At 35.6% G+C, this 18,167-nt stretch overlaps 2 protein-coding genes and 1 pseudogene across 2 annotated transcripts; all 3 read left to right on the plus strand.

The window, feature by feature from the left end:
• The first annotated feature begins 3,610 nt into the window (after positions 1-3,610).
• On the plus strand, positions 3,611-10,883 carry LOC149214217 (phospholipase A1-Igamma2, chloroplastic pseudogene; annotated as a pseudogene).
• Positions 10,884-13,460: 2,577 nt separating this feature from the next.
• LOC149214218 (phospholipase A1-Igamma3, chloroplastic-like) lies at positions 13,461-14,078 on the plus strand. The gene has a single exon (XM_089389329.1). The coding sequence runs from the start codon at positions 13,461-13,463 to the stop codon at positions 14,076-14,078; it is 618 nt and encodes a 205-aa protein (XP_089245455.1).
• Positions 14,079-14,920: 842 nt separating this feature from the next.
• Positions 14,921-16,199, plus strand: LOC149214219 (phospholipase A1-Igamma1, chloroplastic-like). The gene is made up of 3 exons (XM_089389330.1): positions 14,921-15,004; positions 15,239-15,404; positions 15,550-16,199. Exons 1-3 carry the CDS (start codon positions 14,921-14,923, stop codon positions 16,197-16,199), a joined length of 900 nt encoding a protein of 299 aa, XP_089245456.1.
• Positions 16,200-18,167: the final 1,968 nt, after the last annotated feature.

Consider the following 18,167-nt stretch of genomic DNA (forward strand, 5'->3'; position numbering starts at 1 on the left):
AGATACCGCCCTACTGATTTGTGATTCCAAGGAATTTTCAATGAGAGATCCACGAACGGAGAAGTTTGCTGCTGGGGATGAGGGAGAGATGAAATCTTATGGAGCTTCTGACAAAGTTCTAAACAAATAAATAAATTAGGAAAGTTTGAGATCGTTATTCACTAAGATTTCACTGACATTGTTTTAGCAAGAAAGTGTTGCACATTTTCTCCATCTAAATATCAATGTTAACCTAAGTGATAGATGTACCACTTTGCAAACATTATTCTAATATAGAAACAACTCAGGAACAATACATTTGAGCTCTATCCATTTCTTCCTCAACCGCAATATCCATAATCAAAGTGGTCTCCCTGTTCGCAAATCACCCAAAGTTTGTATTTTTGTAGTTGTACTGGAAATGATCAACGTATTTTCCAAAGTCAAAATCTCATAAGTCCGGATTTTCCTTTTTAGATGTAGTATTTGACATCATGCATCTCTCTTCATGCTCGTGGCATGAAATTCTTCAATGGCAAAATCTATATCTATATCTATCTATATTTATCTTTATCTATATCTATCTATATTATGTTCTAGGTCAACAATTTTATGATTTAGATGAGAGCAAGTTAAAGTTTTCTAGATCAAGGAAGCTCCGTTCTGAAATTCTCAAATATCTCCCTTCCTTCCTAAATTCACTAAAAATAAATGGAAAGAAGGAAACTTGCTATCTCATGATTGTTAAAATACCAATTAAGATTTCAACATGAAATTCACATAGAGTAGATCCTCTATTTAAATCATTAACTGAATTGAGCAAGCAAGTGCGATAGTAATAAGATTTCCATGAAAACTCCCAAAGTTGAAACTCCCCGCAAATAATGTGGCAAAGTTTCTCCTCATAGCAGCAAATCAAGAAATTGTCCCCTTCTTGCTTTTTTTATTTCGGAAATTGCTTCAAAATCATGTTTATTATTTGTTTAAATGTATTTTATCTATTCATTTATATAACTAAATAGTATTTTGAATTATTTTATTAATGTTTTTTTATATTTATATATATGTTTATTTTGAAATATTTTGTTAATGTTTTTTTTATATTTATATATGTTTATTTTGAAATAAGATTTTTAGAATTTTAATTTGATTTTTTTTTAATGTTTTTTTATATTTATATATGTGTTTATTTTGAAATAATATTTTTAAAATTTTATTTAGATTTTCATTTATTTTTTTTAATTTTTAATTTTTTATATTTATATGTATTTATTTTGAAATAATACGTTTAGAATTTTATTTAATTATTAACTAGATGGTACAGATTTAATATTCATGAACTATTATAAAATATTTTGAATAATAGTCTTAAATTAATAGTTAATATTTATTTATAAAGTATTTATGAATTTTTTTGTCCTTTTAATCAAATTAATTAATTAAAAATCTGTCATAATAAACTATGGTATTGTAACAAAACTTATTTACAACTTAACAATTTCCATAATAATGTGATGACAAATATGATTATAATAAAAATCTTATTACAAATTTTAAAATATATATATACTTAACTCATATATATATATTTTTTTTTAATAATAATAATAATTTTATAAAAATTAAAGTAAAATTAACTTACCATGTTTTAAATTTGATAAAGTGGGATAATGAGATAAGTGTTTCTAGATATATTGATATAATAATTTAATTTATATGGCTGATCTACTATATTATTTGACACGTTGTTCCGTTATCGTTTTTATTGCGTTCTAAAATTATTGACATCGTTAATCGTGAATAGCAAAATAAGATTCTGGCCTCGAATGGTCGAACGGTACGTAAGAAATTGGCGGCGACGACGCGACGACAGGAATTTATTATTACAGAATTCAGAGAAGCAGAAACAATTACTCAAGAAGGATGTTGCAGATGTGTCGTACACGTTTAAGAATCAATAATAAATTATTTGCTGAATTACGTGATAATCTGAAAAGAAATACGATTTGTTTCCACATATGATCCAGATGCATCCGCCTGTTAAATGTGTGAAAATCCTGCAATTTTTAGAAATTTTAAATTATAAGATGATATGAATGGACACTGATTCAATGAACAACGGTGAAATAACAAGAGTGTAAACGTGCAAAATGGTAATATTAAATAAATTAATTGGATTAAATGGTAATAAAAAATGAGTTAGGTTTAGTAAACGTGGATATTTAAGAATGTTGGGAAATTAATTAGGATATTAAATTTTAAAGATAATCATTGCACGTGTAATTGTAGATTTGAGTTATCAATTTGTGTTTCTTGATAAGAGTTATATATGTTGTTTTGTTTATAGTAGTTAGTGATGTTGTTTTATTATTGGTTTAATAATTGAGTCTTATTTTTAGAATATGGTAGTTGTTAATTTTTTAAAAAATATTAATTTGTTTTTAAATAAAAAATAAAAATATTATAAAAATTTATGTATATGGATAAATTACATTTTGTTAAAAAAATAAGTATTATTGTTATATTTTTAATTGAAAATAATAAATTGATATTGGTTTAGTCTAATTAATAGAAGAAATGACTTTCTTCGCTAGGATTTTTAATACAACTTTAAGCAAGATTGTGATTTGTGATTTGTGTTGTTTAAAATACATTTTGAATGCATAAATGTATTTAGCACTCTAAAAATCTAATAAATTCTCAAATTAAACCACTTAAGCTTAGGGGTTGTATAACTAATCCATAACAGCAAATTTTTAGCTAAATAAGGTGAGAAAATTTTCCAAAAAACCTACTTTAAATATATTTAAATAATTTTTTATTGCAAAAATAAATTCAGCTCCATCAAAAATCGGTTATAAAAAATAAAAATAAAAACTAGACATCTTAAAACTTAATAGTTATAAATGCTGTATTTCAAATAATTCTACCATATTTTTACAAAATTATATTTATGGCTTAAATTTATAATTAAAAAATCTGTAATAAATTTTTAGCAAAATAAAGTAGAAAAAACAACCATAAAAAGGCATTGCGCCTACAAGTTAAACTTGAGGAGATTCGCCGCTTTGAGAAAATAACATAATTACAGCTTGAGATAAAGATTGGCATGTGTTACTGTGGATAAGATGAACTGACAACCATTAGATTGATGCGATTGACAGAGTCAAACCTGCTGCTATCTGAAACTATTTGTCCAATCACATGAGAGAGATGGCACGCCAAATTTTCTGGCAACCTTCAACGAGGATGAGAAATATGTAATCGTGCGTCCCTAGGTTTGAACAATTCCTAATATTTCGTTGAAGCCAGGAATTTGCAGTCAATTGAGGATCGGAAAATCACAGAGAATTCTTATGCTTATGCGACCATGTCAAATCTTCCAAATTCAAAATCAAACGTGCGTGTTTCTGCAAATTATCATATCCACACAACACCACTTTCTAATCTATGTTATATATACCCACATGATCTGTGTATACATACCTACTTGCACATAAAGTTGCAAATCTCTCTACTACGTAAAACTGCTGAAGCTAAGCCCTGGTTAGCCCCCCTGGTCTTCACTTGATCACGACATTGCAATTCAGAAATTGTTAGAATGCTATATCAGATGATGCACCCGTTTAGGATGACAGTAATTCCTTCATGGTTGACAACTTCAAGCTTCGATGGTACTCTTCGGCATCAAGAATTCCGGGCACCAAAACCAATCAAAATCAATTCGAGTGGGATTCATCACACCGGACTACTTGCCGATATGTGGCAAGATATCCAAGGAGCAAACTGGTGGAATGGGTTATTAAATCCAATCAATCCACGTTTGAAAGCGGAGATACTTAGATATGGTGATTTCGCACAGTTATGCTATGATGCATTCGATAGTAAAGTTTGCATGAGTTCTTATGGTGGGTGTAAATACAGACCTGATGAAATACTTTATAGTAATTATAACGTGGCCGGTAATTGTTGGAATATTAATTCCAACTGCAGCAAAGTTCGTGGATGCAGCGTGGACAACGGCGGCATCAGGAATACAACACCCATACCACAGCGCCTGAAACCGTTCAGCATACCCGTCTGAAACTTCTCGGACCAACTTTCCGACGAAGGAATAATCCGGCAATTGAACCCGATGCACTGTGGTGGCGCCACGTGTTTCTCACCTGACATCAGCCAACGTAATTTTCTCGGGTGCTAAAGCTCAGCATTAAAGTGGCTTCCGATATTCATCACAGTCGTCCGATCTCCTCGCGCGTCCTCTGCCGTCGATCTCTGAAGCTGCATACGGGCCTGCAGCGAATTTATTTTGCTTGGAGTGGAAGTCTTTTTGTGTTGACCGCCGGATGGATGAACTTATGGTTTTTAATGTTGTTCGTATTGTTTGGTGGAGGCCCGTTTTAAATGGTTATGGCCACATTATCATATATATTTTTATATATACGTAGTTTTGGTGAAGACCCATTAATATGGGTATGGGCGTATAGTTTTATATATTTTTATATGTTTTATATATATTATGTAAGCCCGCAGGTGGTCATTGTTAGGTGCATTTTTTATGAGTAATTGTGCCTGCGCACGGTGAGGGGGCGTAATATTTTTGGTATGTATGTTTTATGTAAAACATTATGTTGAGCCCTCACGCATAAGTGTAGTGAAAAGTCAATGCGTGGTAGTTTTTAGAGTTGTGGTGCCTGCGCGTTTTTTTATGGAAATGTTTTGATGTATTGTGCCTGCGCATGTAGAAAGGTTTTAGTGTGTGAGTGTGGTGGCTGCGCTCGGTGCGCATGTAATTTTTTTTTGTTTTAAACGCACAGCAGTGCGAGAGCTCATGGAATTGTAATGAACACACAGCAGTGCGGAAATCATTTTAAAACAAAGATGTATTGTATTGCTTGCTCATCACAAAAGCAAGAGGTAGCTTGAAGCTGTTTTGTAACACCCACAGCAGTGGAAGACCAGAAATGAAGGAGACAGTTTCTCCAGTGAATCCCTCTCTGCGCAGAGGATGAAGTTTGTAATAGTTTTTTTTTAAAAGCAATAGAGAATGTTTTTATGGCTGTGTAATATTCTGTTCTGAGAAATTTTTTTTAAAGGGCTTCCCTGTGCAAAGATCCTGTGGCAGAAGGAAAACAGAGCATTGCCTCTGTGATGTTTAATTTGTTTGGTTTTGGTATTTCCCATTGAAAAATACCCAACAGTGGTATCGGAGCTAGTCCAGGCTCTTTGAAGACTCAAAGAAGCTGAAGGAAGGTGTGGTTGCAGCAGTCAAACTTCTCCAGCAGTGTGAAGACTCAGCCAAAAGTGTTAAGGTATTTTTCAAAGCTTTCCTTTCTGTTACTGTGAAAGGAACAGTCAGTGATTAAAAAAAACAGTCAGGTATTTAAAGCTTAGATAAGAATGGCAAGGTCAAAGAAGAAAGCCTCCAAGTCTGCTAAAAATGTGTCTCCCTCCTCTTCTAAACTAGAAGGCAATCTATTTGAAAGTATTCTATTTGAGGCTTCAAAGTTTAATGGAGATTTTGATATGTGGGAAGTAAAAATGAGGGCTGTCTTACAGTCTCAAGGGATTGAAGTCTGGGAGTCAGTGATTGATGACGGCAAGATGGATAAAGAATCTATGGAGTATGATGCACAAGCAGCAAAGACTATCTTGGATGGACTCCCTGATTCCGTGAAGAGGAATCTTGGAAAATATACATCAGCAAAGGATATATGGGACAGACTGCATGACCTTCATGCAAAGGGAGCACTGACCATGACAATGAGTCAAGAAGAACCCATCATAGAAGCTGAGGATGAGAAGGTTGACCTCATCAAGCTTCAAGTAAAAGAAAGGAATGAAGAGCTTGCCAAGCTTAAGAAGGAGCTTGACCAATGCAAGAGGAAACATCATGAAGAAGTCATATCCATGACAAATCAGCTGAATGAAGCAAAGAAGCAGGCAGATGCCTTGACAAGTCAACTTGAACAAAGACACAAGAGAGTGAATAAGCTTGTAGAAGAGATTGAACAGTACAAGGTAGAGGTCTCCTCCCTTAAGTCTGAACTACAAGAAGCCAAGAAGCAGGCACAAGGAGCTGAAAAGAAAATGGAGAGCAGTCAAGCAGAAATCTCTAAAATGAAGTCAGATATTATCTCCTTCAAAATAGTAGCAGCTGAAGCTACTCGTAGCAAAGAAGAAACTGAGGAACAACTTGCAAAGAAAAATAATGAGTGTGAAAGATTGGAAGAAGAGATTGTCCACCTCAGGAAGAAGGTTGAAGGGATGAACAAAATAATGAAGAGCTCTCAAGCATTGGATGACATGCTCAGCGATCATAGATCTCCATTTGATAAATCAGGACTTGGGTATGTAGCTGAACCCTCAAACAAGGATGAGGATGCTTTAAGCAAAGGAGATGTGAAGAAGCCAGAAAGAGATGGTGATGCTCCTAGTTCCAGCAAAGGCAAGGAGAAAAATGAAGGCAACAATAGAAGGAATCCTGCTCCAAGTAGAAAATCAGCTCCAAGAGGAAATGTAGTTGATGGCAAAAAGGCAAGAGGCAATGGTGATCATCAAAGGATCTCAAGGCAGCAAGGCTTCAGAAGTACATCAAGGAAACTTCCATCTCCCAGGTACCAAAGTTCATTTTATGGTTATTGTTACTCTTGTTCAAACTTTGGTCATATGGCAAAAGGCTGTAGAGCATTTCATGGAGATAGATGTTGTGGTCCCCGACAATCTCCAAGAAATAATTTCACAAGAAGAAATCATGAATTCTTATTCATGAATGAGGTTGAATGCTTCAAGTGTCATAACATTGGGCATATGGCACGTGATTGTAACTTGACATGGGCTCTTACACAAGCTAGACCCATGCAAAAGAAGAAAGTTACACAAATATGGAGAAGGAAGGAAAGGCAACCTGAAAACTCCTTGAACTCCCCAGTGGATCTAAATTTATTTTGAGAAGAGTCTGCCAAAAGAAGACAAGCATACACTAAAGGGGAGCTTGAATTTTTTTTGTTTGCTGAACTGTATTAACAGTCATTTGTTGATGGAGGATGTATTGCAGCGCAGCAGTTGCAAATGAAATCTTTGTTAATCCCTCTAAAAGGTAATATGCAGCAGTGATGAAATCAGCAATGTTTTTGCTTTGTGTTTATGCAATATGCACAGAAATGCATAAAGAAGAAAAGATGGCAGCGCTGAAATGTAAAGAGCAGCAGCGAGATAAGAGAAAAATGCAAAGCATGGAAACCCTCACAGCAGTGGGAAGACAGAACATAAAACAGCAGTTTGGAAATTTTTTTTGGAGCACATGGATTAGAATGAACAGCAGTTTTGAATTTTTGCATGGCAATGGAAGGTAGTTTCCTTCTATGTAATGTGAGAGAATATACTCACATCAGAATGAGTGTAATGCACAGCAGATGAAATGTTTTGTATTGGGAATGCAAATGCAAAGCAGTGAGAAGAAAATGAGAAGAAGGCAAAACGCAGCAGAGCGTAAATGCCCAGTGGCTGAGAATGCAATGAAATTTTTGTTACACAGCAGTAAAAAAAATGTAATGTTTTTTTCTTCATATGCAATGCAGCATGCAAAGAAACGCATAAAGAAAAACAGGGACAACAGATTTTTAATGCACACGGGTAAATGATAATGTGTGGCAGCAGAAAAATGAAAGGAACAGCACAGCAGTGCATTGTGTAAAAAAATTTGAATGAAGACTAAGATTGTGTGAAGCAAGGGTGTAAAATGAAAAGGCAGCAGCCCGTGTTAATTTTTTTTGTTGTGTGGAGAATGCAGTGCAAAACAGCGTGAGGATGATTTCTCTCTATGTGCAAGTAATGGAGAGTAAAGAGTTAGTGTATGGGCACACAGCAGTATGATGAAACAAAAGGCAGCCATAGTGCAAATTGCAGAGGCAACGCAGCAGCAAATAAAAACCCAGGGATGACAAAGTTTATGGTTATGAGTAATGGACAGCAGCACATGTAAAAGAATTTTTTTTACAGCAGTATATGTAACTGTAATGAATGTGTTGTTCATTGAATTGAAATGCAATATATGCAACAGCAGTGTAAATTTGTAAGTTGGGACAGTGTAATTGTTCCAGAAAAGACAGAGTATTTTGTCTTTGAAAAGTGCACAAGCAGTGCAAGTGTAGACACAGCAGTGTGAGGTATACACAGTAAAGAAGATGGCACAACAGTGCAGCAGAGAATATGCAGCAGCATAAAAGAACAATGTAATGAGTTTGCACACACAGCAGTGCAATGATTGTTTGTTTTGAAACTGCATGTAAAGCAGTGTCTGTTTGTAATCCCTCTGTTAAAGAGGAAGGTGCTTTTCAGCACATTGTCATTAGTGAATCCCTCTGTCAAGAGGAAGATGCTTTTTAGCATACACATGGTAAATCCCTCTATCAAGAGGATGATGCTTTTCAACATAGTCACAGGTGAATCCCTCTGTCAAGAGGAAGGTGCTCTTCAGCACATTGTTATGGTGAATCCCTCTATCATGAGGAAGGTGCTCTTAAGCACAGTTTCAGGTTAATCCCTCTATTAAGAGGAAGACTATTTTGTTGTGTATGGAACTGCATCAGAAGCAGTTGGTGAATCCCTCTATGTGAGGAAGATGTCTTTGTAACAGCAGTGTTGGGGAATCCCTCCATGTGAGGAAGTGTTTGGGTAAGATTGAATGCCCAGCAGTTGAAATTAAAGGGGAGTGTTGGAATATTAATTCCAACTGCAGCAAAGTTCGTGGATGCAGCGTGGACAACGGCGGCATCAGGAATACAACGCCCATACCACAGCGCCTGAAACCGTTCAGCATACCCGCCTGAAACTTCTCGGACCAACTTTCCGACGAAGGAATAATCTGACAATTGAACCCGATGGACTGTGGTGGCGCCACGTGTTTCTCACTTGACATCAGCCAACGTAATTTTCTCGGGTGCTAAAGCTCAGCATTAAAGTGGCTTCCGATATTCATCACAGTCGTCCGATCTCCTCGCGCGTCCTCTGCCGTCGATCTCTGAAGCTGCATACGGGCCTGCAGCGAATTTATTTTGCGTGGAGTGGAAGTCTTTTTGTGTTGACCGCCGGATGGATGAACTTATGGTTTTTAATGTTGTTCGTATTGTTTGGTGGAGGCCCGTTTTAAATGGTTATGGGCACATTATCATATATATTTTTATATATACGTAGTTTTGGTGAAGACCCATTAATATGGGTATGGGCGTATAGTTTTATATATTTTTATATGTTTTATATATATTATGTAAGCCCGCAGGTGGTCATTGTTAGGTGCATTTTTTATGAGTAATTGTGCCTGCGCACGGTGAGGGGGCGTAATATTTTTGGTATGTATGTTTTATGTAAAACATTATGTTGAGCCCTCACGTATAAGTGTAGTGAAAAGTCAATGCGTGGTAGTTTTTAGAGTTGTGGTGCCTGCGTGTTTTTTTATGGAAATGTTTTGATGTATTGTGCCTGCGCATGTAGAAAGGTTTTAGTGTGTGAGTGTGGTGGCTGCGCTCAGTGCGCATATAATTTTTTTTTGTTTTAAACGCACAGCAGTGCGAGAGCTCATGGAATTGTAATGAACGCACAACAGTGCGGAAATCATTTTAAAACAAAGATGTATTGTATTGCTTGCTCATCGCAAAAGCAAGAGGTAGCTTGAAGCTGTTTTGTAACACCCACAGCAGTGGAAGACCAGAAATGAAGGAGACAGTTTCTCGAGTGAATCCCTCTCTTCGCAAAGGATGAAGTTTGTAATAGTTTTTTTTTAAAAGCAATAGAGAATGTTTTTATGGCTGTGTAATATTCTGTTCTGAGAAATTGTTTTTAAAAGGCTTCCGTTTGCAAAGATCCTGTGGCAAAAGGAAAACAGAGCATTGCCTCTGTGATGTTTAATTTGTTTGGTTTTGGTATTTCCCATTGAAAAATACCCAACAGTAATTGGCAAGCTTACTACGGGTATCGAGTCACCAAGTATTTGTATACTGAGAGTGATATTATATTGGGGAGGCAGACAGAGCAATCTATTTGGATTGGCTTTATTGCGGTCTGCACAGATGCTCAACAAATACGAAGAGCGGGCCGGAGAAATATTATAATAGCGTGGAGAGGAACCCAAACATCTCAAGAATGGATACAAGATCTCACAGATTTTTTAGTTCCTGGTCGATTATCAACTACTAATGGTCTCAACGAGAAGGGTGTCCGAGTAGAGAAGGGATTTCTAAATTGTTATAATTCTACAGGAAAAACTGCTCGTTCAGAAGTTACAAGACTATTAGATAAATACAAGGACGAGGCCTTGAGTGTTACTTTAACTGGGCACAGTTTAGGAGCTGCTCTCGCAACCTTATGCTCATATGATGTTAAACAAATTCTGAACTTACATTCACCAGCACGCCCTATACCTGTTACTGTGTTTGCATTCGCCTCTCCACGCGTAGGGAATAGAGCCTTCGCTCAAAGAATGGAAGAACTTGGCGTTAAGGTGCTTCGTTTGGTGAATAAGAACGATATTGTTCCCAAATTTCCTGGACTTATTGTGAATGAGAGTTCATGGGGATGGTTCCGAAAATTGTTGAATTGGTTTCCCTGGGCATATTTTCATGTGGGGGTCGAAGTTATTTTGGACAACAATAACTCCCCCTTTCTCAAACATACCTGCAAATCTTGTTAACGCGCACAATTTAGAGGTGTATCTTCACCTGATCGACGGTTATGTAGGAGATGGTAAACCTTTCATATCTTCTGGAAGAGACCCTGCTCTTGTCAATAAGAGCTGCGACTTACTGATCGAAAACCTTGGCATTCGTCCTCATTGGTTCCAGCAGCAACAGGAAGATGGAATTTGCAAGGCTGAATATGGCTACGCTAGTATTCCCGAAACCCCATGAAGAAATTGTATCGGGCTGTTTCCATGATGTATATGGCCTTTGTTAGCTGTATTTGTCATAGAATGAGGTTGTCAGCCAATCAGTGATCTGTTAGCCAAAAAGTGGTTAGTTGATCATGCAATCCAATGCATTCCAATCATATGTGATCATAAAATAGATAATGCAAATCAAAAGCATTCCATTGTTATTAGGGCACAGGAATATGTTGGATGACCATAATAGTATCTATTATTTTATCATCATCAATTGAAACGGCTTTGTGGATGCTAAGGCTGTGGGGCAAACAATATGCACTCACGAACAGAGTAATCAATGCTTGTTATATGATAAACGTAAGGCTGCACGGTAAACAATATGTATTTTAACGTAGTGTAATACATGTTGTATAAGTTTGGGATATACTCTAGGAAGTATTTAGACCTACATGTCATTATATTGATTGATTGTTAGGTTTTACATTATGTAGCGACAATTATAATTTAAAACTATGAATATTGTGTGTTCGGTATTTAAATATGTATTAATAAATAAAGGATGTTAATCTCATTTAATAAAAAATTATTTAAATTTTAAACAAAATCATTTTCCATTAAAGTGGAAAAAATGTTTATTAATAAGTAAAGGACAAAATCATTTTCCATTAAAGTGGAAAAAATGTTTATTAATAAGTAAAGGAGATTAATTTAATTTAATAGAAAAATATTTAAATTTTAACCAAAATCACTTTCCATTAAAGTGAAAAAATGTATTACAATTAAATGATGATATTTAAATACTAAATCTGAATTAAATAATTAGGAATAAAGCAAATTTTACAAATTAATGAAAATATTAGAAATATTAGAACATCAAAATTTAAGAAGAAATTTTGATAAAAAAAATTAAAGGATGAAAGATGATTAAAATACTATCAAAAGTTGATTAACCTTGATTTATAAAACCAAAAATATTTATTTATTTTGACTAGCATAAGTAAGACTATCGACACTGTTAAAATAACAATTGATTCTCAAAAGCTTCATAATCAAAGTAGGCATTATACATTTTCCAAAGCACCATGGATTGGAAAAATCCATATCTCTATAGCACTAAGAAGGATGAAGATGAAAACTAAATTTTTCTTTAAATGTCTTCCAAAAGCCCATATTAGACCCCAATCTTAAAATATTTGTCATAATATCAACCTTCATAACCTTCTCATCCAAAGAATTTTCAATGAGAGATCCACGGACAGAGAAGTTTGCTACTGGGGATGAGGGAGAGATGAAATATGTTGGAGCTTCTAAGAAGTTCTAAAGAAATAAATAAATTAGGAAAGTTTGAGATCATTATTCACTAGGATTTCACTGACATTGTTTTAGCAAGAAAGTGTTGTTGCATAGTTGCATAGATGTACCACTTTGTAGACATTATTGTAATATATAAAAAACTCAGGAACAATACGTATCTATAATCAAAGTGTTCTCGCTGTTCACAAATCTAGTAAATTCTCAAATTAAACCACTTAAGCTTAGGGGTTGTATAACTAATTCATAACAGCAAATTTTTAACTAAAATAAAGTGAGAAAATCTTCCAAAAAACTTACTTTAAATATGTTTAAATAATTTTTTTCAAAAATAATTTCAGTTGAATAAAAAATCCCTTATAAAAAATGAAAACAAAAACTAGAAATCTTAAAACTTGATAGTTATAAATGCTGAATTTCAAATAATTCTACCATATTTTTACAAAATTATATTTATGGCTTAAATTTATAATTAAAAAAATCTGTACTAAATTTTTAGCAAAATAAAATAGAAGAAACAGCGATAAAAAGGCATTGCGCCTACTACTTAAACTTGAGGAGATTCGCTGCTTTGAGAAAATAACATAATTACAGCTTGAGATAAAGATTGGCATGTGTTACTGTGGATAAGATGAACTGACAACGATTAGATTGATGCGATTGACAGAGTCAAACCTGCTGCTATCTGAAACTATTTGTCCAATCACATGAGAGAGATGGCACGCCAAATTTTCTGGCAACCTTCAACGAGGATGAGAAATATGTAATCGTACGTCCCTAGGTTTGAATAATTCCTAATATTTCGTTGAACCCAGGAATTTGCAGTCAATTTAGGATCGGAAAATCACAGAGAATTCTTATGCTTATGCGACCATGTCAAATTTTCCAAATTCAAAATCAAACGTGCGTGTTTCTGCAAATTATCATATCCACACAGCACCACGATCTAATCTATGTTATATATAGCCACATGATCTGTGTATACATACCTACTTGCACATAAGATTGCAAATCTCTCTAGTATGTAAAACTGCTGAAGCTAAGCCCTGGTTAGCCCCCCTGGCCTTCACTTGATCACGACATTGCAATTCAGAAATCTTAGAACTGTGGTTGAAACTCAGAAATTGTTAGAATGTTATATCAGATGATGCACCCGTATAGGATGAAGGTAATTCCTTCATGTTTGACAACTTCAAGCTTCGATGGTACTCTTCTGCATGAAGAATTCCGGACACCAAAACCAATCAAAATCAATTCGAGTGGGATTCATCAAACCGGACTACTTGCCGATATGTGGCAAAATATCCAAGGAGCAAACTTGTGGAATGGGTTATTAAATCCAATCAATCCACTTTTGAAAGCGGAGATACTTAGATATGGTGATTTCGCACAGTTATGCTATGATGCATTCGATAGTAAAGTTTGCATGAGTTCTTATGGTGGGTGTAAATACAGCCCTGATGAAATATTTTATAGTAATTATAACGTGGCCGGTAATTGGCAAGCTTACTACGGGTATCGAGTCACCAAGTATTTGTATACTGAGACTGATATTATATTGGGGAGGCAGACAGAGCAATCTATTTGGATTGGCTTTATTGCGGTCTGCACAGATGCTCAACAAATACCAAGAGCGGGCCGGAGAGATATTATAATAGCGTGGAGAGGAACCCAAACATGTCAAGAATGGATACAAGATCTCACAGATTTCTTAGTTCCTGCTCGATTATCAACTAATGGTCTCAACGCCCCGGATGCGGGTGTCTCAATGGATAACGGTGTGATGCCAACTGACGAGCACGCGGCGCCACGTGAAGGAGAGGACGGGGTTCTTAATGAACCGAGCCGTCGAATTCTTGGCTCAGGCGTGCAGCTTCAAAGCAGCCTTAATGGCGCAGCTGAGGATTAAGGCAGGCCTGCGAAAGGTATTAAATGAGGAACACTTCTCAAAGATTGGATATGTGGATAAATGCAATGGTTCGTTGGCATATGAAGCTCAGTATGGTTCAGGGAGCGTTCATTGTTCTTGTTTCATACGGGTGGCGGAGAGCTGGGGTGAGGACAGTTCTCCCCCTGTGTATTTCGACCTGTGTTCTTGCTCTTTGGAGCTCCGTCTGGCTGAAACAAGAAGACGGCAAGAGAAAGCGAAATACTGCATACAGTTGTGCTGTGTTGGAGTTAAGTTTGAGGGGTGGGAGATTAGGATGGTGCGTGAGCGAATGCCGTGTCGGAGAGGTTCTGGGAGCGGACAATTCCCCCGCCCACCCGCTGCAGACCTCCATCACCATTGCTGTTGTGTATATTGTTATCGCAGAGTGGGAGCAAACCCAATTTCTGCAAATCAATTCATGGAAGTGGGGTGTTCAGTCGAGGGACAACCCCGGCTTCCAGCTTTTGGTTCGCTATCTTTACGCTGGGCAGCTCGGAAGCCATGAGGGGGTTAATGCACACATTTCTGTGCTCTTTACCAAAATCCCCGCTGAGGATGATGAAGGGTCTTCGTTGGTCTTGGCGGAGGACGACTCAGTACAGGAGAAAGGAAAATTCCTCGAGGAAAATTCCCACTCGAGGAGCAGACAATTTCGAAGGCATGCTCCGAGAAAGGTAAGGGCAAGGCTCTGTTGGGAGAGATGCACTCGGCGGCAGGCCCTTCTGGAGAGGCATGCCTTCAGCCTCACCCTCACCTTCGAAGCCATGCTCAGCAATCTCCGGCGCAAAGTCCACTAGTTATGGAAGAAAGTGCGTCTGAAGATGAAGGAGGCAGCAGAAGCATGGAGGAAGAGACCGAGGATTAGCGCTCAGCATCATTTTCAAGCTTCTGTCTTCTTATCTCAGGTCGGGTCCTTTTATATCAGTTTCTGGAGTTTGGTTAACTATCAATTTAGTGTCTTTGTTGTCTTAGTCAAGTGTCTTGGTAGTAAGTCCTGCGTGTGGTCTTCTCGGACGAAGCAGGCGCGACGAAGTCTGTCCAGCATATGTCAATTTTGGTATTTTGTAGCAGCCTGTCTCTTGTCACAGCTTGGCTGTTGGTTTTTTGTTAATGCCATGCTGAACTGGCTCATCTCACAGTGTGTCTCGGGTTATGAATATGCTTCAGGATGCCCCTGCGTGGGTAATCATAGTGAAAATCAAACAGTACTCAGTGTCATGTCTTTTGTTTCTCTGGTTCACTCTGCCCTGCGTGGCAATTTCATGTTTTGGTCTCTGTCACCCATGGAGAATTCTCTGGCCATGGGTAACCAGCATCTCTGAATGTAATGTATTGTAATAAATATTAATATATAAGTAGTTAGTATTAAAAAAAGAAAAAAAAACTAATGTTCTAAACGAGAAGGGCGTCCGAGTAGAGAAGGGATTTCTAAATTGTTATAAGTCTACAGGAGAAACTGCTCGTTCAGAAGTTATAAGACTCTTAGATAAATACAAGAACGAGGCCTTGAGTGTTACTTTATCTGGGCACAGTTTAGGAGCTGCTCTCGCAACCTTATGCTCATATGATGTTAAACAAATTCTGAACTTACATTCACCAGCACGCCCTATACCTGTTACTGTGTTTGCATTCGCCTCTCCACGAGTAGGAAATAGAGCCTTCGCCCAAAGAATGGAAGAACTTGGCGTTAAGGTGCTTCGTTTGGTGAACAAGAACGATATTGTTCCCAAATTTCCTGGACTTGTTGTGAATGAGCGTTCATGGGGATGGTTCAGAAAATTGTTGAATTGGCTTCCCTGGACATATTTTCATGTTGGGGTCGAAGTTGTTTTGGACAACAATAACTCCCCCTTTCTGAAACATACGTGCAATCTTGTTAACGCGCACAATTTAGAGGTGTATCTTCATCTGATCGACGGTTATGTGGGAGAGGGTAAACCTTTCAAATCTTCTGGAAGAGACCCTGCTCTTGTCAATAAGAGCTGCGACTTACTGATCGAAAACCTTGGCATTCGTCCTCGTTGGTTCCAGCAGCAACAGGAAGATCGAATTTGCAAGGCTGAATATGGCTACTCTAGCTGTATTCCCGAAACCCCATGAAGAAATTGTATCGGGCTGTTTCCAAGATGTATATGGCCTTTGGTAGCTACATATTATCATAGAATGAGGTTGTCAGCCAATCAGTGATCTGTTACCGAAAAAGTGGTTACTTGATCATGCAATCCAATGCATTCCAATCATAAGTGATCATAAAATAGAAAATGCCAATCAAAAGCATTCCATTGTTATTAGGGCACAGGAATATGTTCGATGACCATAATAGTATCTATGTTCATCGAACATATTAACTAATATACATAGAAACGACTAATAACTAACATAGAAACGACTGTTAAATGTCCATATAAATATAACTAACATAGACACGACTGTTAAATTTCTATATAAATATAAAATTTATATACATACATTTGAAAAATAATTTTTGACTATAGAAATTTATTCTCATTCATTTTGAAGTGAAGGTCATTAATATAAAAAGGAGGATGTCAAATACACCATACCCATTACCATAGGTTATCATACAATATACAAAAAATCAAAACTCAATTTCATATATAAAATCATGCTTATGACACTTTTGTTTCAATTAACAATTTTATTTCAATTAATGAATTAATAATAAGACACTCAAGGGGTAACTACTTTGAAAATATTTATTAGCCTTTCATATATGTATACTACTAAGTATATTCTTGAAAATTTTATGGAGGTTAAATCACTACTCCACCATGTAATAATATTAATAACTAAATTAGAATTCTGAAAGCCCAATTCCTAAATATACATGCCTATTGGCATAAGAATATCCCTACCATAAAAAAATTGGAGAAATATATTATTATATAAAAATAATTTCTCCTTACATATTAATGTATATTTTAAACATTAATCCTGATAATATAATATTTATGTAATGTTTTTTTTCTGTACCTAGTAGTTTTACCTTTTTAAGGAAAGCAACCTAGATCAAATTTTCCCCTACCTACACTAACTTAGAACAAGATATTTAAAGTTTAGAAACGATGGTGGTAGGCTTTTTTTTATGACACTTTAATGCTAAAAATGAAAGTAATCAATCTATTCGTTTGACTAATGATTCTAAACCTACTCCTGTATAGTTAAATGGGGACTTCTTTTAGGTAACATATAGAAAACAAAGCTAATAAAACTTTACAATTGTTATGATCTAGAAGCTTGCAATGGTCTAATGAAATGGACAACATCCAACCAAACTACATGTAGTATTCATGGGCTATATAAAAGGCAAATATGTGATATATGATATTCCTATCTAAAATCAAATAATAAATTTTAATGTTTTAAATCACAATTATCCTAATGTTCATAATAAATATTTTACACTAACTCTTTATTTTGTGAAAAAAAAAACCAATTAAATAAAGACAAATTAAATAAAATTATAAATTAAGATAATTTCCTTCTTAAAGAAAATTACAATTTTTTTTTAAGAATTTTAAAATTCAATACATATCCTATATTATAAGAACAATATTTGAAACATCTTTGATGTATTTGCAATATCCTTTGGATTATGTTAACAAGTTATATGAGGCATTGTGATGTGAAAAGAGAAATAGAAAAATCAATTCTTGATATGATAATAAGTGGGATGCTAAGTGTGAAATTGTTAGAAAATTCATTAGGGATGTCTCTAATGAGTTATTAAAATTTGATATCTTAGATAGGTACAAAGCACCCATTATTGCCGAGTAATTTTTGTATAAGTAGGAAGAAATATAAACATTTGTACTTTATTAAACTAGATCATTAGAAATTTGGGATGTAAATTATGAAAAAAAATAAAATAAAATAATATGATATGTTTAGGAGTTGAAAATCGTAATTTGAAAACATTTATAAATTCCTAACACTAGGAGAAAAGTCTAAATTTGAGGACAAAACCTTTCTATAGAAATCATCAATATAAAGGATAAAAAGATCACAAAAGGGAAATCTAAGGACATCAAATTCCCCAAGATTAAA

This window comes from Pinus tabuliformis, chromosome 1_1, assembly GCF_031772625.1.
Source record: "Pinus tabuliformis cultivar Carrire ecotype Pingquan chromosome 1_1, CPIR1, whole genome shotgun sequence".
Lineage (NCBI taxonomy): Eukaryota > Viridiplantae > Streptophyta > Pinopsida > Pinales > Pinaceae > Pinus > Pinus tabuliformis.